Source organism: Aedes albopictus, chromosome 1 (assembly GCF_035046485.1).
Source record: "Aedes albopictus strain Foshan chromosome 1, AalbF5, whole genome shotgun sequence".
In the NCBI taxonomy this organism is placed as follows: domain Eukaryota; kingdom Metazoa; phylum Arthropoda; class Insecta; order Diptera; family Culicidae; genus Aedes; species Aedes albopictus.
Genome location: NC_085136.1, coordinates 111,638,542 through 111,661,412, shown reverse-complemented (window position 1 = coordinate 111,661,412; position 22,871 = coordinate 111,638,542). Strand labels below are relative to the sequence as shown.

At 42.7% G+C, this 22,871-nt stretch overlaps 1 protein-coding gene across 1 annotated transcript; it reads right to left on the bottom strand.

Moving 5' to 3' along the window:
- Positions 1–7,687: 7,687 nt before the first annotated feature.
- LOC115269559 (zinc finger protein 91) lies at positions 7,688–10,013 on the bottom strand. Its single transcript, XM_029878357.2, has 5 exons — positions 9,828–10,013; positions 9,085–9,755; positions 8,605–9,007; positions 8,351–8,547; positions 7,688–8,283 (listed from the first exon to the last, which is right to left on the bottom strand). The coding sequence occupies exons 1-5, from the start codon at positions 9,960–9,962 to the stop codon at positions 7,752–7,754; spliced, it is 1,938 nt and encodes a 645-aa protein (XP_029734217.1). The 5' UTR covers positions 9,963–10,013; the 3' UTR covers positions 7,688–7,751.
- Positions 10,014–22,871: the final 12,858 nt, after the last annotated feature.

Genomic DNA, 22,871 nt, shown 5'->3' with positions numbered 1-22,871 from the left:
TTGTGTACACCAGATTGTGCAAAATGCTGCTAGCAACGACTCGATCGTTATTCTCGGTGACTACAACCTTTCTCGCCTCTCATGGTCGTATGACGATGACGTTGAAGGTTATCTGCCGTCGAATGCTTCTTCAGAACAAGAGTTGATCCTTACCGAAAACATGATTTCGAGCGGACTACAACAAATCTGTGATGTATCAAATTTTAACCGTCGTCTACTTGACTTGGCCTTCGTGAGTAACAGTAGTGAAGCTGAGCTTATTGAAGCACCATCGACAATTTTAAGCCCTGACCGCCACCACACACCGTTCGTTGTACGTTTAGATATACGCCCCGTACTGGATCAGCATCATCACACAAACGTAGAACAAGATTTCGACTTTGGCCGTTGTGACTACGATGCAGTTATAAACGAGCTCAATTCTCTCGATTGGCACCAGACTCTTGCTGCACCTGACATCAACTCAACGCTAGCGAATTTCTACAATACAGTTTTTGACTCGGTGAGTAGGCATACTCCTCTGCGTAGAACGTTCGTCAGACGACCGTATAAGCTACCTTGGTGGAATGCAGAGTTGCAACATCGACGCAACACCCTTCGTAAAGTTCGGCGTAGATTTTTCCGAGTTCGATCTGCTCAAAACCGTACTCTTCTTCAAAATGTCGAGGCAGAGTATGCTGAAAGCGTAACCTCCACTTTTCGTGAATACGTTTTCCGAATGCAGGACGAAGTTAGAACAAACCCTTCCTCTTTCTGGCGCTTTATCAAAAGCAGGAAAAACTCAAATTCGATTCCATCAGAAATGCAACTTGGAAACGAAACATCACAAGATGATGCTGCTGCTGCTGAAATGTTTGCCAATTTTTTCAAATCTGTATACAGCGCCAATACTCCTCCTGTTTCGCCGGAGGTTGTGAACTCCCTGCCATCGTACAATATCAATTTTCCACGCCCTACTTTTTCAATAGAAGAAGTTTCCGGTGCTCTCAGCTCACTCGATCCATCAAAGGGTCCAGGACCTGATAAGTTGCCTCCTGCATTCATTAAAAAATGTGCCAGTGCGCTAGGGCCACCTGTATGCCTACTTTTCAATATGTCGCTTGGGCAAGGCGTATTTCCAGACGTATGGAAACTATCAGCAGTCACTCCCGTACATAAGACTGGTAGCATTCACAATGTGGAGAATTACCGCCCTATATCAATATTGTGCTGTCTCGCAAAAGTACTGGAGCTTTTGATTCATGATAGGATGTATTCTGCTGCTAAGCCTATAATATCGGAGTACCAGCATGGGTTTGTTAAAAACAGATCCACCGTAACAAATCTGATGTGCTACACTAGCACACTTCATGCCTGCCTGGAAAAGCGATGCCAAGTGGACAGCATCTATTTTGACTTCTCGAAAGCCTTCGATAAAGTCCCGCACGGCCTTACCCTGACCAAGTTGGAGCGCTTAGGATTTCCGGATTGGATCATCAGCTGGTTACGTTCCTATTTGGTTGGTAGATCTGCCTTTGTAAAGTTGAAAAACGTAAAATCCGACATCTACACAACGCCAACCGGCGTGCCGCAGGGTAGCCACCTTGGTCCGTTAATTTTTATCCTTTTTGCTAACGACCTATGCCACCGAATCCGTTCTCACTGCCTTATGTATGCCGACGACCTTAAAATATACAGAATAATCTCATCCTTAATCGACTGTGCTGCGCTACAACAGGATCTCGACGCCGTAGCAGATTGGTGTTCCTCAAATGGCATGGAGTTGAATATCAAAAAGTGCAAAACGATCAGTTTTTGTAGAACGACGCCACTTACGAGTTTCGACTACAGCATAAATGGCAACAGTGTAGATCGTGTGTCCTCTATCAAAGACCTAGGTGTTACGATAGACTGTAAACTGAACTTCAGTGAGCATATCTCGACGACAACTGCTAAAGCCTTTGCGGTTCTAGGATTCATACGCCGCAACGCTGCGGACTTTGACGACGTCTACGTCTTGAAAACGTTATACAGTAGTCTTGTGCGAAGCATATTAGAATACGCCGTTCCAGTCTGGGCTCCGTACCAAGAACTTCATATGGCGCGGATCGAAAGAGTTCAGCGTAGTTTTGTTCGTTTTGCGTTGAGGAGACTGCCATGGAATGATCCGCACAGATTGCCACCATACGACCACCGCCGCCAGCTAATTAGATTAGAATCTCTACGCCAGCGTCGTGAGTACCATCAAAGAATGTTTGCTTTCGACATAGTGAGTGGACATCTAGACTGTGCACCGCTCCTGCAATGCGTCAATTTTTATGTTCCTGCTCGCCGTCTCCGCCAGCGTCAACTGTTCCACGCTACTAGGCACACGACAGTATTTGGCCATAATCATCCCCTGGAAAGATGCCTCGCCCTCGTCAACGATTTGCCTTGGTTTGATTTTAATATTAGTAGAACACAATTCAAAACGTGTATTAGAAATATAAGTTAATTTTTGTTTTTCTGTTTTATCAGTCTGTACGGCAGTTTAGCCGAAGACGTAGAAATAAATAAATAAATAAATAAATAAATAGATTCTGTCATCAACAGCCCATCGCCGGCTCGGTGTTCAATGCATAAACATCGCCATTTGCATTGCATTAGATTGCATTAATTTGCAAACAACTGTTAAACATTTTCATACGAATCGGTTTCCAGGTAAGTTTTAACATTATCCTCGCTCGTTGGTGATTCTCACTGTATAATCACCGTATAGTTTCAGATTTTGCGGTACCGAGGATCTATAAACCAGAAAAATGGCTAAGTGTTGCGAGGAGTCACGACATCGGTTTTTTCTTTGGCAAAGGTAAGATAAATGGAAAAATAACTGATTCTCTTTTAATCAAGCTTTTTTACTGTCCCTCCTATAGAATGGTGAAAGCTCCAATGGATTGAACTTCCGTAGATCAGCATCGTTTTCAACGTGTTTTTTTTTTATGAAAAACCAAGGAGAAGAAACCAACTTGCGAATCCTTGCTGCTGTAACTGAACTGCATTCTATTATAATAATGTAGGAATATTTCCGTTTGTAACATATGTTTTGAGGTACTCATTAAAATTATTTAAACACATTCTAGCAGCATTTTTATTTTTGTGAAAATACATGAAAAATACAGGTAAATAAACATCACATTTACAACCAAAACTCAAGGTTGAATATATCAATACATTTGTTTACATCAAACTAATAATTGGTAACTGCAAACAGTTCTTCTTAGTTTGAAATTACCAAGCCTGTTTGTTGGTTTTGTTGCTGTCAAACCCAGCAACCAAAATGTTGGTTGCTTCTAAGTAAGCTTTGTTATGTTCTACAAATTGCCTGAGAAAAAAACAACCTAAAATGTTAGTTTGTATTTACATACGTGCTTCGTTAACTTCCACCAAAATTATGTTTGTGCATATTTCAATCTGTTATTTTAGTTCAAATGAACTAGGGTTTGTTTGTATCAACTAATCTTTTTTCTCCGTGTGGATTTTTCTTGCGTGGGCCCACAGGTATAAAACCAGACCGCGTCCTGGTGAATATTTTACGCTGTGTTGTTAGGTACACATTTGTTGATAGTTTTGCATTGTGAACAAACATTTATAACGCACCTACGCTAAAAATGAGCTTTATCATATATTTGCGTCGGAATCTATAAATCTTCACAACGGGCAATAAAACATAACGTTATTGAAACGCAACTCATATTAAAAACGCTTTAACCGAATGCCAGTGTGATAACGGTGTAATGTTTGCTTTTTGCTGTGATAAAAATCCTATTCCAGGACTCGAACCTTGAATCTTCGAATCGACAAACTCATGCTCGTATGTCAGTCCAATTTGAATGAATAGATTTTAATTCTATTCTGGGCTTATCAAAACTTTATTACGTCATTTTTTTTTTCATTATTAATAGATCACCATGCGACAGATAACTCTAATGATTAAAATTATTAAAAGTAACCCACATATTTGCGATAATCAAATAAAAATAGTGATGGGAAAAATATACGTAGAATCAACTCTTTGAAATTTCGTGTTATCGATAAATTTTTAGGATTCCTCAGAAGTTGAAAGACGTGATAGTCATCGATCAGGTTTAAATATTTTTAAACGCCCAGATTTGCTGTGTGGAAATTAAAACATCTCAAAATAAACGAATATCCAAGAAAACTGTCTTCCTAATGCTGAAGAGAAAATCATCATTCCTACCAAAACAAAACTACGATACAAGTTCACCGATATGCATATTGCATATGCATAAAACTAGCTTTGTACCTGCTACACCGCGCTCAAACTGGGTGTAGCATTTTCTTGCACCGGTGCCAATCGGGTGTCAAAACAGAACAGTACCTGCGAATAAACGAACGGTTTCGGTGCAAGTTTACTACACCCGGTGGCAAAGCGGTGCAGGCGGTGCAAATAAACGAATTCGACATTACTCACGATTCCGAGAGTAAGTGCATTTTGTTGTGGTTATGATAGAAAATCCAGTGATTATCCAACATAAACTAATGCTTTATGCTTCATTGTTCCTGAAAAGCAGCACTGTCAGTCGTTAAAATGCGTTTTTCGTCAAAATGCAAAAAACTCACGAAGCTTCGCGAATCTCATGTGAGTGCTTGTCAGCTTCGCTTACTCACGAATAAAGAAGTGCGAGTATTCTCAGGCCCTCAGCTGCAATCTTCATAATTTTCCATCCCTGGCCACCGTTTCAAATATTCTTGCAAAAATATCTATGTCATCTGCAGAACAGACAAATTGGCCGGATTTCGTGAAGATCGTACCTAGGCTATTGGCAGGGCGTTATTGAATAGTATACAGAAAAGTCCACCACCTTGTCGCAGTCTCCGTCGGAATTCGAATAAAGTAGATAGTTCACCCGGAATCCCTACGCAGTTTTGTACACCTTCCATCGTTGCCTTGATACGACTGGTAAGCTTCCCGGGAAATCTGTACTCGACTATTATTGTTCATAGCTCTGTGCGGTCAATACTGTTGTATGTATGCCGCCTTGAAGTCGATAAACAGATGATACGTTGGAACATGATATTCAAAATGGTAATCGCTCCAAAGTTCTTAGGTACACGTTAACTTGTCGTTTTTCTTGTGGATGTTCGATTTCCCAGATCTAGACTTCTAACCGTTGCAGACAGGTAACCAACTTGTCCAGGTTCATCTGAATGCGTTCGTCTGCGATACTTTCCTTACCAGCTACTTTGTTATTTTTGAACTGGTGGATGGCATTCATAACTCCCCTCATCTTAGTAGTTGGTTCGTTCACTTTATCTGGTTCTTCTTCTTGGTGCAACGTCTCCACTGAGACATAGCTTGCTTCAGCTTACTCTGGGCTCTATGAGCACTTCCACAGTTATCAATTGAAAGCTGCCTCTGCCAATGACCATCTTGCATGTCCTATATAGCTGGCACTAAGACAGTCTATGTCCGAGGAAGTTAAGGAACGAAAGTTGTGGCGGTATGGGCCCCATGGGTTCGTTCCCGTCCTTACCACAGTAGTCATTTCCGCTGCTGGCTTGATCCCCTGCAGGGGAGCTTACATTCTCTTCGCCATTTAGGTTCTCGTCAGAATACTGGTTCCACCTCTTGATCACCTGCACAACAACAACAATGTGATCGAGAGTGGAGAGACAGAAAAAACGGTGTTGAAAGGAGATTCAACAGGAGAAGCACGAGGTGGCGCAGCACCGGTCAAAGAAGCGCAGATGACCGGCGCAGATCTCACGCGGGCGTTGATCCGCAACAGGAGCGGGCTACCAAAGATGTTGATAGTTGCCGAAAAGCTGGACAAGCTGATGGGCTACCCGAGCGGGCGGAATATCGCAAGGTCCTGCAACAGAGCCTGCTGAAGCTCCGCATATCGCTGGCTAAGGACAAAAAGATGTATGATCTCCTGGTTGAAGAGCGGAGTGTGGCTGATGCGAGCAAGGAGAAGCGGTCCACTCAAACGGACAGCTTCCTCTTTGCTGTGAGGTCAAACCGCCCTGCGGCTCGATCTGCATGGCCGAAACCTACCCAGGAGACGCGTTCCAAGAAGCATCCGGCAGAGGCGAGCAAAAAGCCGAAGACGAAAAAAGGGACGACCAGTACGAGTGACCACAATGCCAACGCGCAAGGGGCAGGGAAACCAAGCCCGAAAGAGGCCAACCCTAAGCGGAAGGGTGGCCAACCGGAACAAACGAGAGAGAACCCTTGGATTATGGCTGGGAAGCAGAAGGTAATGAGAATAGTGAAGTCAGCCCGCAAACGCGAATGGAGCGACGCGCTAGTCTTCAAAACCGAGGCAGACACGTACGCCAAGGTGCTGAAAGCCATGCGATGCGAGGCGAAAATCGTGCCCCACCGCTGAGTGCAGATGTAAAAAGCATCCGACGCACCAGGATTGGAGAGATGATGCTAATGTTGAAGAAGGAGGCGGCCAAGAAAGGCACCTCCTACAAGGCACTAGCTCAAGAGGTATTAGGCGAAAAAGCGGTAAAAGTCCTAAGATGAACAAAGCGACTGCCGCCAGTGGCGTGCTTCAAGTGCTTTGAGCAAGAACATAAGTCGTGGGCGTGTAAAGGCCCCGACCGGAGCAAGCTCGGCAGAAAGTGCGGAGTGGAGGGCCATATCGCCAGGGAGTGCAACTCGGCACCATAATACCTGATTTGCACGGCGAACAAGGGTCAGACGACGGGCGGGCCTAAATGTCCAGGAACACGAGGAGGTCAAACTTACCGACGATAATGCAGGTTACACAGCTAAAACAAAACCACTGTGAAGCCGCACAACAGTTGCTGTGGCAGTCAGTCTCGGAGTCAAGAACAGACAACGCCCTACTAGCGGAAACGTTGCTCCCACGCCACGATACCATGAGCCTCCGTCCCCTATGGGCAAACCGGCCAAAGCGAGGTCGCCCCGGAAACGACCGACGAGCTCATCGCAATAGCAAAGCCGCTTAAGTTGAACATGGCTCCGGGTCCGGACGGTATTCCGACAGTAGCCATCAAGACGGCCATCGAGGCTAGCCTTTACATGTTCAGAATGGCTATGCAGATGTGCCTAGACAGAGGCGAATTTCCGGAGAGGTGGCAACGATTGGTTTGATTGCCCAAACTCGGGAAGCCAACTGGAGACCCGTCGATATACAGACCTATCTGCCTTCTGGACACCGCCGGGAAACTGTTGGAACGGAACATTTTGTCGAGGCTGATGGTCTATACCGAGAAACCCAATGATTCTGGCCTTTAGATAACCAGTTCGGCTTCGTGAGGGGTCGATTGACTGTGGACGCTATTAGAGCTGTAACCAAAGCGGCCGATGTCCCAATTGGGAGGTTACGCCATGAAGAAGAGGTGTTGTGCAAATGGGTATAGAAGCAGATGTCGGAAAAGATAAATGAACGATGCAAGGAAGGATAGGATTAAAGACAAGATATTATTGTCTGAATACGAAGTTCAAAGATGAAGATAAACTCGTCCTGACACTGACAACTGGCAAAGAAATCTCTCAGATAATAAGCGTGGAAATACTCAACTAAGAAGCAGGTTCTATCCAAGTGTGGACGTTAGCCAAGAAAAAATACATTCTTTTGTTGGTAAAACGAGTGACAGCCACGGTTTGGGAAACTCTAAAACTGGTTATCAATGATGTTTCGGGATGTCTTAGCCAATTGAAACATCCAGATCGATTTGAAACAAACTTATAGATATTCTTACCTTGTTAACACACCAAACCAACTTATCCAAAACTATCGTTTGTAGAACCTTTCGGCAATCTTCGCCGTCCATTGTTCGGTGTGAGCCGTTTTCTTGTGCGTGTACATGTTGGAATTGGAGTTGCAGGTGTAAGGACAGAAAGGACACGAATACAGCACCTCTCCCCGGTGGTTGGCCTCGTGTTCCCTGTGCCGAATGATACGTTTGAATATCTTCCCACAAAAGCTGCAAGGGTACACCGGTTGCTCCGTGTGATTCAGCCGTTTGTGACTGGCCAGGGCTATCTTGTTGGCCACTTCCTTGCCGCACAGTTCGCACGTTACCGGACCACCAGCCAAGCACCGCTTCACATGGCGACTGATGGATTTGGCGTTCTTGAGCCATTTCTGACAGTGTTCGCACTGGCGCTTCAAACTGGCCGCCCCTTCCTTGGTGTGCGTAAGCCGGTGCGTCTCCAGAAGCGATTTGTGGGAGAATCCTTTGGCACAGATGTCACACACCCAGCTGGATGCTGCGCCATGCATGGCCTGCAGATGCGTTCGCAAGTAGGATGGTGCTCCGAACCTGCGGGAATGAGCATAAAGACAAGTAGGTACAGAATGAAGCATAGTTGTACACTTATTATACTTACGATCTATCGCAATCCTTGCAGAAGTAGATTTTCTTTTCTATGGAAAGGTGGTACTTCATGTGGTTCTTCAGCAAATACTCTTTGTAAAAGACAGCATCGCAGATCTCGCATTTGAACGGTTTTTCCGAGTCCGGCATGTGAATCCACTGATTGTGTTTCTCCAAAGCCTCACTATCGGGGAAGGATTTTTTGCACGGCTGTGGACAATTCACCAAGTTTATAACGGATACACAGTTTTGCGGTGCGAAACTTACCTCACAGTGGAACGTATCCGGATCGATGTGCCACTGGCAATGTTCGAACAACTGTCTCTTTTTGTAGAACCTTCGTCCGCAGCAGCCGGCATATCCGCGCACGCTGTGAACGTTTTTGCAATGCTTTTCCAGATCATAGAAGTTTTCGCCCGCAAATCCACATCTGTCACATACCAGAGTGCAAAACTTCCTAATGAGCTCATCGTGTTGGGCATGTTCCTCTGGAGTTAACAGCCTTCTCTCGTACGATCCAGTTTTAGGCATTTGCGTAGAATTTTCAGCCATTTCCGTCAAGATAGATGGTGGCTGATCCGCAATAGTTTCGATAAGTGACGAGACGGCCGTCTTGCTTTCACTATGATTCGCCTGGATGTGGTACTTCAACGAACGTCCTGAATCGAAACTAGAAATGTGCAGTGTATTAGTAAAGGTTGAAGATAACAACGGTACTGACAACGTAAAACATAATAGGTCACTTACTATTTGTTGCACATAACGCAGCGAATATTCAGACTCATCGTTTCATGCCAACGTTTGTGTCCGGAAAGTTGCCACTCGCTAGCAAATGCCTTCTCACATTGATCGCATTGGAACGTCTTCTCCGTCTCGTCCGAATGGCAAATTACTTGATGCATCTGTAAACCCTCTTCCTTTCGGAATGCTCTAGGCGGGTCACAAAGGTCGCATTGAAATGGCGACGCATCTTTGCTCAGCTTTAAGGATTGCACATTTGAGCTTCGTGACCGCTTTTTACGTGTCGGCTTCTCAACCTTCAACGAAGTTGTTTCGCCTTTGCCACGACGAAATCTTTTCGCTATGGGTACGGATGATTCTTCATCCGAATCGTCTGAATCATTAGCAGTATCCGACTCGTCCGGAATATCCTCTTCGAATGTGGAATCATCCTCGCCCTTTTTCAGACTATCCAATCCCTCGTTAGCCGGAGTTATCTCTATCTTGACCAACTCACTTGCAGCGAACAGATCCGTTTGAAATCCATCCTCTTCGAACGGGATTTCCTTCTTAACAGCCGTGTTACTAAACGACCCGTCCTGGTCCCAAATCTGTTTCACTTCGCAGTAAAATTTGTGGAAGTCATCGATCTTCTCCCAGCAGCTGGTGCACAAGACTCGATTCTCATACTGGTTGGCCTACGCGAGATTGTGGGGAAATGAAAACATTAACGTACATTTTTATTCCAAAATACTGGCCACGATACAAACCTGAAACCAGAAATGATTGGCGATAACGTTTCCGATGTCCTCGGCGGCAGTGGCGGACTGGGACTCGTCCGTTATCCGGAGAAAATTGTCCGTTTTTCTCCGGCAAGTTAGGCAATCCTCCAGAGCTTCGGTCATTTTTTCTGTTGTTGATAATGCTTTTTTTGTTTACCCGACGTAAAGAAGTCGAAACAAGACAAACAAAATGACATTTGCGGAAGTGCTGCCGCTTTTGCTTCCTTTTTGGAACTCACGACACTCACCCAAGCACTCACTTTAAATATTAGTCCTGTTCAACGACGTAGGTTGAACTTGCTCGAAGTTGCTGCATCCCGCTCTTACCCGTTTGATGACAAATGAGCAAGAACAAGATGCAGCAACTTCGAGCAAGTTCAACCTGCGTCGTTGAACAGGACTATTATTTCTTGCGTTCCATTTGAAAAGGTCGTTTTGCGATTATGACAAAAATGAGAGAGCGAACAAATGTTTGCCAACTTCTCAATAATTGGGTAATGTGGGTAATGGGTAATGTGTACCTAGTTGTAACCCAAATATGGGTAAATATTACCCATAAATTCGAATGTGCACTTTTGCAAAATATGAGTTTTATTTACCCATATTTGCGTAAAGTTTACGCAAATTTGAGTAAAATTTACCCATATTTTAGAAAAATAAACTAATCAGGCCAAATATATTATGTTTCCAGTTCAAAACCGAATTAGCGACATTTTTTCTTTGACTTGCGCTGCTTTTGCCTTGCGTTAAACACAATGTCGGAAGTGGGGCGCTGTATAGAGCACCAGGTGTACAATACAGCGCCCCACTTCCGACATTGTGTTTAACGCAAGGCAAAAGCAGCGGAAGTCAAAGAAAAATGTCGCTAATTCGGTTTTGAACTGGAAACATAATAAGTCATTTATTTTATACCCCGGACAGACATGTGATACGAGTGTGATTCCTGTACAACGGTACGCAGTGTCAAGAAAATTTTAACAAGACTGACTTGAACTGAGAGAATTTACAGTGTGGCACTCATTTCAAGCGTAATTGTACAGTGATTCTTGTATCACATGTGTGTCATAAGTATATTATACCCCGGACAGACATGTGATACAAGTGTGATACACGTACAACGGTACTCACTGTCAAGAAAATTCTAACAAGCCTGACTTGAACGGAGAGAATTATCAATGTGGCACTCATTTCAAGCGCAAATTTACAATGATTCTTGTATCACATGTGTGTCATAAGTATTACACGCTAGTCGGGAATAGAAGAGGATTTTCTCAAAAAGGTGTGAAAAAGAGAGCGCGGGGTAAAACGAGCTCAATTGGGTTTTTAAATTTAGATAAATGTATTGATTTTTTGGTTTTATACAAAAGAGCATCTTTTTCTGAACCACCATGATTTTTTTCAGATTTTTAGGACTTAATTTTAGTACCTAAAATCAATTCCGAAGAGATTTTTCAAAATCACCTTTTGACAGCTGGGCAACTGCTTGACAGTTCCGCCCAGTACAAAATGCGACGAGGGGTGATTCGACAAATCGCTCTCATACAAACTTCAATCTGATTTTTAAATAGGTTCCCGGGCACCAAAATTCATGAAAATTTGGATTTCGGCTCAGTTTGGCATGCAAATTCCGAATATGAAATTATCTCAACACCACTAAAGAAGCCAATACACTGATTTCCAGCATCGTGCGGCGAATGACACCCTTTTTTCTGAAACTGTAGAGATTTTTGCAGTTTGTGTCAAAAATTTATTCGAATCCATCCACTCCGAGCAGAGATATTGAATTTATTCGCGTTTTATACCTATTTTTTCCCACTGTGCACCGTTTCGTGGCGCCAACCGATTGCGATTATAGACACTATAGATTCCATAGACTCGCGGAGACATGGTTGAGCAAAACGATTTTAGTATGTTTTACCGTGAATTTAGAGTGTACCGATCAAATATGACGTCACGTAATCCATTATCGCAATTGAAATCGTGACGTCATGCTCGTTTGGCTACACGAACTGACAGTTCGTTTGGCTACAGTTGTCTACGCCTCCGCGAGTCTATGGAATCTATAGTGTCTATAATTGCGATCCCCACGAAACGTCAAAATTCGAATCGGTTATTGACCGTCCAGTTCCAAACTGTTCACGACCGTTTGAAACAGTCGTCGTTTCGAACGGTCGGTGAAACAGTCGGTGACGGATTTGACAGCAGAAATGAGCGAGAAAAATTTCGCGCGCAAACGCGTTTTCAAAAACACTCAATTGGTGGAACAAGGACAGCTAACAGGTCGCCCTGATCAGCTGTTGCCGGTAGCCAAGCCGCCAGCTTTTTGGCGCGTAAGTCGGGGGGTGTTGAGATGCAATGTTTATCACTCAACAAATTTATGAAAATATTGTTTTCCGCAATAAATGTTATAAATGTTCTAAAGTGAGGTTTAATAAATGCAATTTATATTATTTTCAGGATAATTGCTAATGTTTGTTATTCTGAAGACCTATACGTGCCTATACGTTTGATATAATATTGTGATTGAACAAATTTGCTGATTAATTAGTTTCTGCAGAATACATTGGGAATCCCCTCGATATTCGACGACTGTTCTGAACAGTTTCACAAACAGTCGGGATAATCCAACTTTGAACTGTATACACAATATTTGTGGGTTCATTCTCGGGTTCATTCACAAATGTCATAACGCCAAAATTGACCTTTTCTGACACCCACCCACCCCTTCGTAACATTGTTTATATGGGGAGATTTTTTTTTGTTCGAGCTGTAACCCCGCATAGTGATTTACAGTTTGTCTTAATCTCCAAACAGTAAATGTCTTGTATCTGTTGTTGTTAATGTATGAAAAATAGTTGCTTTTCTGTCGCAGAATGTGAGATTCAAAGCGGTCGACTATAAATCATGTTATGTACAATGCACACCAAGTGGTAACATTATATTATACTGTGCAAGTATTGTTGAATGATATGGAGATGGAAGTTCGCTAATAATGGTGGCAATATAAACTCACCTTATACCAAACGGTTTGTGCTTATTCCGTGCAACAGACTTACACACGTGCTTTTCATTATATGTTACTGATGTTTAACAATATGACAAGCTGTTGCATGCATCGGTATTTGTGAATCAATGAAAATCGGCTGATGGCTGGCTGTGAAGACAATTTTCAAAACAAAGAAAAAAAAATTGACCCAGCAGCAGCAGTTAACGTACTAAGTGGTAAGTATTTTATCTAGCTGAGAAATTTTGTCTACCCAACGAAAACCTACAGTGTATCCGTGTATCCTTTCTTTTCGTAGTAAGAAACGGTTTCCACCTGGAGGCGTAACGATCGTCCTCGTCAGTGGCCTACAGATAGGTGGCCGCTAAAACAAAACGACAACATTGCGCATCATCCGGATGGTTCGGCAATGAGGCATGAGGTGCACCGTCCGCCCACGGTGAGTATTTTGTACCACCAGCAAGATTCTGGTGTTTTTTGTGTTGAACAGTGAACTAAGAATCGATTATATTTCTTCGGTAGGCATTTCCGTATGCGCGGTTGCGTATCCAACGCTAGGACTATCAAGTTGGATTGTCCTTGACACGATTTAATCCCCAATTAGACTCCAGCGGCTGAAGCTTTTCGGGAATTCCGGGACTTCTCCAGAATGCTGCTGACAGCGGTACGCAAGCTTGAAGCTGGATCAGAAAACAACATTGTATGGCATATTGGATAAGATATCGGATGATGGAATCTATTACGATGTGTTTAATAAAAGTAATTGTTTCATTAATTCTTATTCAATTCAATTATTGTTTCTCTCTTCATAACTTTATGTATGCCATACGGTATGCAGTTTTTCTACAATGAAGAACTATAAATCACTAGTTATACATACTGTATTCGTTTTTCTTTCAAATTTATGGTTAAACTGTTTCCCAACCATTTGCTATGCAATGAATCGTCTGAAAAACTGGATAGTATATCGACCATATTCTTTACTGTATTGCGAAAAATTTGTTCGGGAAAATGATCGATTTTTTATGGTAACCTATCTTAACCGCCTATTCCACATACTGTAATTTGGCGGATTACCATTTGTCAAACGGGCAAATCTGTACGTGGTATGGTTATCTTACTGTTATCTCAAATAGTTTGAGAAATGGTTTAAAGACAATTGCTATTGTCGCGCTTATCTTTTATTAGAGTCCTGCGGCGGTCGTACGCTCGCAAGGCATACCGCCGCATGACAGTCGCAAGGCAAAACAAAAGAAAAAGTGTTCCCGCCAAAAACAAAAGCACGTGGGTTTCGCGAAGTGACAGATGTTTTTGAATGTATTTGTGACGAACGGCAAGAGTGGCTCAGTGGAATGAGTGTTCTTGCTGTCAAACCCCATATAATGGAATTATATACTTTTAAATCTGGTGACGCTGTTATGATTAGTGACTGTCGCGCTAATATCAGAAGCCAGAGGCAGATAATCGCCAAATTCTGATTTTTCTTGAGAGGCATAATAATAGTCATCAACAGTATGAGAAACGCTGCATTAATAGTTAGTGATTATGCGGGACACCATGAAGGACACCCATCCACTCCCACCAGCGTTTGACATTTTTGAACAAGCCCTGTGCCCGCCGCCGCCATACCGCTCGCGGATAAGTGGATAGTATACTGCAAGATGACGTCACGAAGCCGTGCACTGACAGTTCAGCGAGCTTGTTCACATGGACTTAGTCTCTGGCGGAGATCCGGCAAAACTGTTTCTCGTTACAATTTCAGTAAAACGGTAATTAGACGATTGGTTTTGTACTAGTAGAGTTAAATATATTCGATATTTCCGTATCATAATGGCTTCGGAACGGAAAACGTAAATTCAATTTTCGCCACTCGTTAAAAATTCTAACACCTTGTAAACAAGCTCGCTGAACTGTCAGACAAAGTGAGGTTACACTCAGAGAAAAATCTATACTAAAAACAGAGGGGGTGACACTAGATTTGCCAAGCCAAAAAACCTCAAAAAAAGCCGAAAAAAGACCAAAAAAGTCGCTAAAACCCGCATAAGTTTTGCGGGTTTTACCGGGTTTTTTCGTCTTTTCTCGACTTTTCCTGGGGTTTTTCGGCTTGGCAAAACTAGTGTCGCTCCCCCTGACTAAAAAGTATAAATCCTACGCTAAATCATTATTCGCCTGGTTGACCCTAGACTCCGTTTATATTCAGGGTATACTGACGAAGTATAACCACCGACGAACCGACGTGACAGCTAGAACAAATAAATTCAAATTTGTTGTCCGCGACGCCATGATGAAAAATAGCCAAACACTATCGCCACCTCTATAACGGCTCGCGATGATTTGATAGCTCGACACCGAACCCCCGTGTGTTCATATAGGAAACGGTTCGCGTCTGCGCTGATTTGACAGAAGCGATCGCTCGCTTCGGTGGTCGACCGTTAAATTTGGGGGGGACACTTTTGAATCACCACTGTCACGTCGGTTCGTCGGTGGTATAACTCTGATATATTTACACGTATTCTAGTATAAGTACGCCCGAATAAAAAATACAGTAGAAAAACCGAACGTTGTATTGTAACAGTACTATTTAGAACCATATTCTTACAATAGACACCACTGTAAAAATAAAAAATACAAAAACAATAAGATGTAATGTAGACACCTATACCGTGAATTGTAAATAAGATTTTTACAATATATTATGCCTCTCAAGAAAAATCAGAATATGGCGATTATCTGCCTCTGGCTTCTGATATTAGCGCGACACCCGCATAGTTGTGAACAAAAAGCGTACTATCTCACACACTGTCCATAACCACTTGCGACAATTCCTGAACAATATAATATAGTATCCATCATCACTTCAAATGGTAGTGTTAGTATATTGTAGTATACCATTTGGCAAATTGTAATGGGCTATTTCACAATATGACGAATAGGCTGTTAAGTTAGGTTACAATAAAAAATCGGCTTTTTTCTCGAACAAAATTTTCGCAGTACAATAAGCCAAGTTGTTGACATATTGTTCATTTTTTGCATCAATAAATCTAAGTCATATTGTTGCAAAATTGTTTAACCATACATATAACGGAAAATGGTAACATCAATGAAAATGTTCGTTTATTGCGCTTTATGTTGAAATCAACAGCATGCTATATTATTCGTTTATATTTGTTAAAAAATAACTATGCACGGGCTTGGCAGCTCAATCTGTAATGCATGCATATGTACTGTGTACACAAGCAAGCATTGCGTTAATAATCAACTAAACAAGTTTAATTTTAAGTTAATTAATTGAATGTTATCAATTAAGATTCTTTTCTATTTTACATCACCTGATTTAATTGTTGATACAGAATAATGCTTGCTTTGTATACGCAGTATATACGTATAATGCATTACAGCTTAATTGCCCAATTTACAAAAAAAAAATCATTAATTTATCTGAACTGTTTAATTGAAGTAAAATGATTATAAAGGAATTAATGTTATTCGTAATGTTTTTCTAATAATTTGTTCTGATATATTGCAGACTACATCCCAAATTGCACTATCACACTTTTTATGGTACGCCTAAAAAGCGTGATAAAAGTGCACATTTTGCCTCGGATTGTCTCGACGTCTTCGGGGCACTTATTCCTCCATTTACAAGGAATAAGTGCACCGAAGACCTCAATTCGATCCGACGTATCCCTGCGCTGTAATCACACTTTGAAGGTGTGTGCACAATTTTGTGTCAGTCCAATTTGGGGTGCAGTCAGCAATATTGATCACGTTCTTCATCTTCTCCGCAGCCATTTCCTTCATAAAAACTCGCCGAATAAGTCCTTGAAGCACCTTTCTCCCGAATACCCAGACATCCTCCTGACACCGCCTTCAACGCTTTCCATCAATCATCCTGGGCTGGGAGTTTGAAATAATTCGAAATCCTTCTGCAGTACCGTCACATTTATCGTTTTCCAGCAGTGCTTGTTGGGTGTTCTGGTCAGTGAATACACCCGGATTGATCTTCACTACATGCCGGATTTCCTCGTCTTCCGCATACATGGTTCGGCACCATACAGCACCGTACAGCACCAAAAGCGATTTCCTCCGAGAACTCCAGCTTGCTCAGTGGCATCTTTCACCGAAACATTCGGCGGGGGCCTCCTCTGCGACAGCTAATGGAGGTGCGGAACACAATCGGTGGGGCATTGAAACTAACTTCCGAGCTACCTCCAGCACGGTAATGAGAGTGATGTTTGTTTGCCAATGCGGCGGAAACCGTCGGTCTGTTTCGTGTGGAAACTGTTTCAGACTGCAGGGAGAAAATATTTGGTTTTGTTTAAATTGGCGCGTAAGTACTATTTTTACGTTAGCTAAAATACTCACCCGATAGTGTTTCAGATTTCCTGAGAACCGGGCACTAACGAAATTGCGATTTGGGTCTGAGGCTTTCCAATTTTATTTTGTTGTGAAAACTTTCACAGCAATCAGATTTCCATTCGCTCACAGATACCAATGCGTAACTGCATGTCAAATTGTGCAACATCAGTAACATATTGTGGGATTCACGTGTGTTAGTATGTTACCCAAAACAAGCGCTAACAATTTGGCATAATGTGAATTAATATTGCTACCATTTTTCAAAAGTTTTCATCTTTCTACCGTTTTACAATTTCTGCACATTATAGTACATTGTTACAACTTGGTATGGATTACATAAATTGTGCTATATAGTCGAATGCTTTGACTATCATATTTTTCAACACTTCAGCAACTATTTAACAAAGAGTAACCTCATCAGATAGAAGAAATTTATTGTTTGGAGTTTACGACAAATTGTATTTATCTATGCGGGCAGTCACTAATCATAACAGCGTCACCAGATCTAAAAGTATATAATTCCATTATATGGGGTTTGACAGCAAGAACACTCATTCCACTGAGCCAAGGGGTTGGAAACTCTGACACCTTGTGTGAAACACCCGTTTAACACACCAAAAACACCTTTTGACACCTTTCGACACTTTTCAAATGTTCCACCATGATTTTTTTTTTAAATTCACTGGCATCACTGCTCTGGTCGATATTTTTGTTTACATTTTCAGATTTGCTGGCTACGAGTCTGGCTAGTGGCAAGTAAAGACACTGTATGCTAAAGACACGAAATCTGATGATTGTTGCTATTGATGATGATTGTCGCGTCATGACGATGATGATGTCGAGCAATGCTTTTAAAGCGCGTTTGACAGGTCTCCTGCTCGATTGGAATGACATTGACAGCAAATTTGGAATTCCAATTGGAACATTTCGTGTCTTTGAATATAGTGTCTTTAGTGGCAAGAGTGGCAATGAATAGTTTCAAAGTGGTCAAAAATATAAAATAGATTCCCTTGCATATCCACTGTCATCAAGGACGATCGCCACCAACGGAACATCGACGGTACGGACCACAACGTCTCCTCCAGTTACCCCAATGACAATTTCTTTCATGCTTCCGAGGATAAAAAAGGAACCACCGGTTGCCTCAAGGGACAGCTCGACACTTCAGATGGAGTTTGTTCCAATCGACGTCTCGGTTAACACGGCCAACTCCATATCGTTGTCCCCATGGCCAGCAAACAGTACCAGACGTGGAAACTCGAGTCCTTGTCGCAGTGCGACAAAGTTTTCAAGGAAGTCAACTTGAGACAGGGACACTCGTTGACAACAACATCTCACCGTAGGATTGTTCAACGTAAATCAGAAAACGAAGTTCAGAGCTGACGGACGCCATTTTATCGCTCATTTAATTTGCGTTTTAATTTTCTATTTTGCGGTCGGAAAATGGATGCGGGAAGTTACCACACCGAGGACGCTCCAATCAAAACTTTCGGGAACCTACGAATTGCTTAAATATCCAAAAACCTATTTCGAGAAAGGTTCAAAGCCAGCGGAAGAGCCATCCTACCAAGACGACCGAAATCAAACCTCGGTTACCGGGGGCAGAATTCAGGGTCAACGTTGAGCGCTCATCCCAGCTCAAGAATGGAACCTCCGGTCACAACCAGAGATGGCATGCTCCTCAGAGTGCTAAGTGAGAAGATAAAAAAATACACAATACACACAGCCTGTCAGATGAGAAAGAGTGCGTGTAAAGAATAATATTCTGTGTGGTCCGACTGCACATGCTCGGCGTCGTTGTCGCGTCGCGCACGACGGTGAGCGCAGGAAAGCAAGAGAAAGTACAGTCCAACACACAGCTCACATCACAGCGCTGCGCTACTCTGTACTGCCGAGAGCCTACAACTTGCAGCTCAGACAGCGCAGATGTGTAGCACATTCCTAGAAATGAGCGAAGCTCACGCAGAAGAAGTTTGAGCTCTGCGACGGCTCGCGCAGCTCGTGTGGCAACTTACACATTCGCACACTTACGCAAAGTTTTACGGCTGAGCGATGTGTGTTTGTTACCGGACCACATTCGTAGCCAAACAGAGCGGCGCACATTTTTTTGAAGATGTGTACGCAGAGCTGTTTATCAGTGTATCCATGCCATCTCTGGTCACAACAGCTTCCACTTCCACTTCCAATAATATCCGTCCACTTCTTTTAACAGAAGACGACAAGTGGGACATCATTCGACGACGTGCGGTTCTCTTTGGTATCGATTGGAGATGCTTCATCATATGCTTCTTCACGCTGATCGGTTAAATTTCTTTGCTGTACCGTTGTACAGGAATCACACTCGTATCACATGTCTGTCCGGGGTATAATACAGATAAAAAACATTCACTTTTCAAAATAGCTGGGTATCAGCTCGTTCCAGTTGTCACAATAGATCTAGATCCAGTTGTCACAATAGATCTAAAAACTGGTCGCAGTGACAAACCCGAACAGGAATAAAAAAGCTCGTTCCAGTTTGGCACTTTCATTGCCATTTCCAAGATTTCTCAAAAATCTTACAATACAATCTGCGTGTTTCCGGGTCATGGCATTCCTGCTGAAAATAATCCGGAAACTAAATGGGAATGGGAACGATGAACAAGAGTAAGACAATACCACCACATACCACAATTCGGTTGTTCCGGTATCAAAAGCTACAAAAACCCGTTCTTTGAATCTCTATATTTATTTATATTCTACCTATTTGTTATAAGCAAATGGTAGCCTGAGTGGTAGTCATTTGAAGCACAATTTCTTAGGAAGAAGTCCCATCGGCCTTATGATGCAACAAGTTTTGCCATGAATGGTACAGGAAATCCTCGTTCCAGTTCCTGCAACTGCTGGTGTTCAGTGGGAGCAGAAGATCTTCGTCGCTCAAATCGTAGCAACAGAAAATCTAAATAGAGCATATATTGTACTCCGGAATGAACACCTGCATATTCTTCCAACTACCCTTGCAGAGCCTACATCAGCATAAACAGCCGCTCATCCTGCTCCCAAGCCAGGTACAACTTGACGCAATTCTTATGCTCACTAAACTGCTCGTGCCGTCTCAATTCCTCTAGCCGTTTTTGCCGGTAATTTCGGCCCCGGAAAAACTCCTTTCTCTTCATCACCGCATTCAAGCACTCATCGATTCTGCTGTTGACCATGAACACTTCCCCCGAAACACAGCTCGTAGTACGACTCTAGTTTGCGTTAGGGATGTAGTACCGGTAGTACCGGTACCGAAAATACCGGTATTACCGACCATTTTTTGGTACCGAAATACCGGTACTGAGTGATGCTTGGTACCGGTACTTTCGGTACCGTGAAATCTCTCCCAAAGTGCTGAAATCTGCTTAAATATCCAAAAACCTATTTCGAGAAAGGTTCAAAGCCAGCGGAAGAGCCATCCTACCAAGACGACCGAAATCAAACCTCGGTTACCGGGGGCAGAATTCAGGGTCAACGTTGAGCGCTCATCCCAGCTCAAGAATGGAACCTCCGGTCACAACCAGAGATGGCATGCTCCTCAGAGTGCTAAGTGAGAAGATAAAAAAATACACAATACACACAGCCTGTCAGATGAGAAAGAGTGCGTGTAAAGAATAATATTCTGTGTGGTCCGACTGCACATGCTCGGCGTCGTTGTCGCGTCGCGCACGACGGTGAGCGCAGGAAAGCAAGAGAAAGTACAGTCCAACACACAGCTCACATCACAGCGCTGCGCTACTCTGTACTGCCGAGAGCCTACAACTTGCAGCTCAGACAGCGCAGATGTGTAGCACATTCCTAGAAATGAGCGAAGCTCACGCAGAAGAAGTTTGAGCTCTGCGACGGCTCGCGCAGCTCGTGTGGCAACTTACACATTCGCACACTTACGCAAAGTTTTACGGCTGAGCGATGTGTGTTTGTTACCGGACCACATTCGTAGCCAAACAGAGCGGCGCACATTTTTTTGAAGATGTGTACGCAGAGCTGTTTATCAGTGTATCCATGCCATCTCTGGTCACAACAGCTTCCACTTCCACTTCCAATAATATCCGTCCACTTCTTTTAACAGAAGACGACAAGTGGGACATCATTCGACGACGTGCGGTTCTCTTTGGTATCGATTGGAGATGCTTCATCATATGCTTCTTCACGCTGATCGGTTAAATTTCTTTGCTGTACCGTTGTACAGGAATCACACTCGTATCACATGTCTGTCCGGGGTATAATACAGATAAAAAACATTCACTTTTCAAAATAGCTGGGTATCAGCTCGTTCCAGTTGTCACAATAGATCTAGATCCAGTTGTCACAATAGATCTAAAAACTGGTCGCAGTGACAAACCCGAACAGGAATAAAAAAGCTCGTTCCAGTTTGGCACTTTCATTGCCATTTCCAAGATTTCTCAAAAATCTTACAATACAATCTGCGTGTTTCCGGGTCATGGCATTCCTGCTGAAAATAATCCGGAAACTAAATGGGAATGGGAACGATGAACAAGAGTAAGACAATACCACCACATACCACAATTCGGTTGTTCCGGTATCAAAAGCTACAAAAACCCGTTCTTTGAATCTCTATATTTATTTATATTCTACCTATTTGTTATAAGCAAATGGTAGCCTGAGTGGTAGTCATTTGAAGCACAATTTCTTAGGAAGAAGTCCCATCGGCCTTATGATGCAACAAGTTTTGCCATGAATGGTACAGGAAATCCTCGTTCCAGTTCCTGCAACTGCTGGTGTTCAGTGGGAGCAGAAGATCTTCGTCGCTCAAATCGTAGCAACAGAAAATCTAAATAGAGCATATATTGTACTCCGGAATGAACACCTGCATATTCTTCCAACTACCCTTGCAGAGCCTACATCAGCATAAACAGCCGCTCATCCTGCTCCCAAGCCAGGTACAACTTGACGCAATTCTTATGCTCACTAAACTGCTCGTGCCGTCTCAATTCCTCTAGCCGTTTTTGCCGGTAATTTCGGCCCCGGAAAAACTCCTTTCTCTTCATCACCGCATTCAAGCACTCATCGATTCTGCTGTTGACCATGAACACTTCCCCCGAAACACAGCTCGTAGTACGACTCTAGTTTGCGTTAGGGATGTAGTACCGGTAGTACCGGTACCGAAAATACCGGTATTACCGACCATTTTTTGGTACCGAAATACCGGTACTGAGTGATGCTTGGTACCGGTACTTTCGGTACCGTGAAATCTCTCCCAAAGTGCTGAAATCTGGTCATTAGTATAGCCAATATGCAATGGAAATAAACGAAAACATTTAAAACCATCTATTTTGACAAACAAACATTTCATATATACAACCTTTCTGCAAACCCAGGATATCTTAGTAACGATTGGTTCAATGAACGTTGTATTTTGGAAAAGGATGAACTAGCTTAGAATAAAGCTTGTTAGATTAGGGGTTCTAGTTATTGTTTCAGTTTTTAGAATCCGTTGGTAGCATCATCATGTAAAGTTGTTCCTATTCCATTTCAGACTAACTATTAATTTATTTATTCCGTCAAAAAAATTACTTAAGTTAGCTTAAATTTAAATTGTTTTGGTTTCGGATTGACTGTAAGTGTTGTTTTAGTTTTTTTTCCGAGACATTGTAAAATCAAGTTTGCGGCTCGGTTTGCGGTCGTATTTATGA

Coding starts and splice junctions, on each gene's coding strand:
- LOC115269559 (XM_029878357.2), bottom strand. CDS start 9,962: ATGACCGAAGCTCTGGAGGATTGCCTAACTTGCCGGAGAAAAACGGAC. Junction 9,756..9,827: donor CCAATCATTTCTGGTTTCAG/GTTTGTATCGTG, acceptor AATCTCGCGTAG/GCCAACCAGTATGAGAATCG. Junction 9,008..9,084: donor TGCGTTATGTGCAACAAATA/GTAAGTGACCTA, acceptor GCACATTTCTAG/TTTCGATTCAGGACGTTCGT.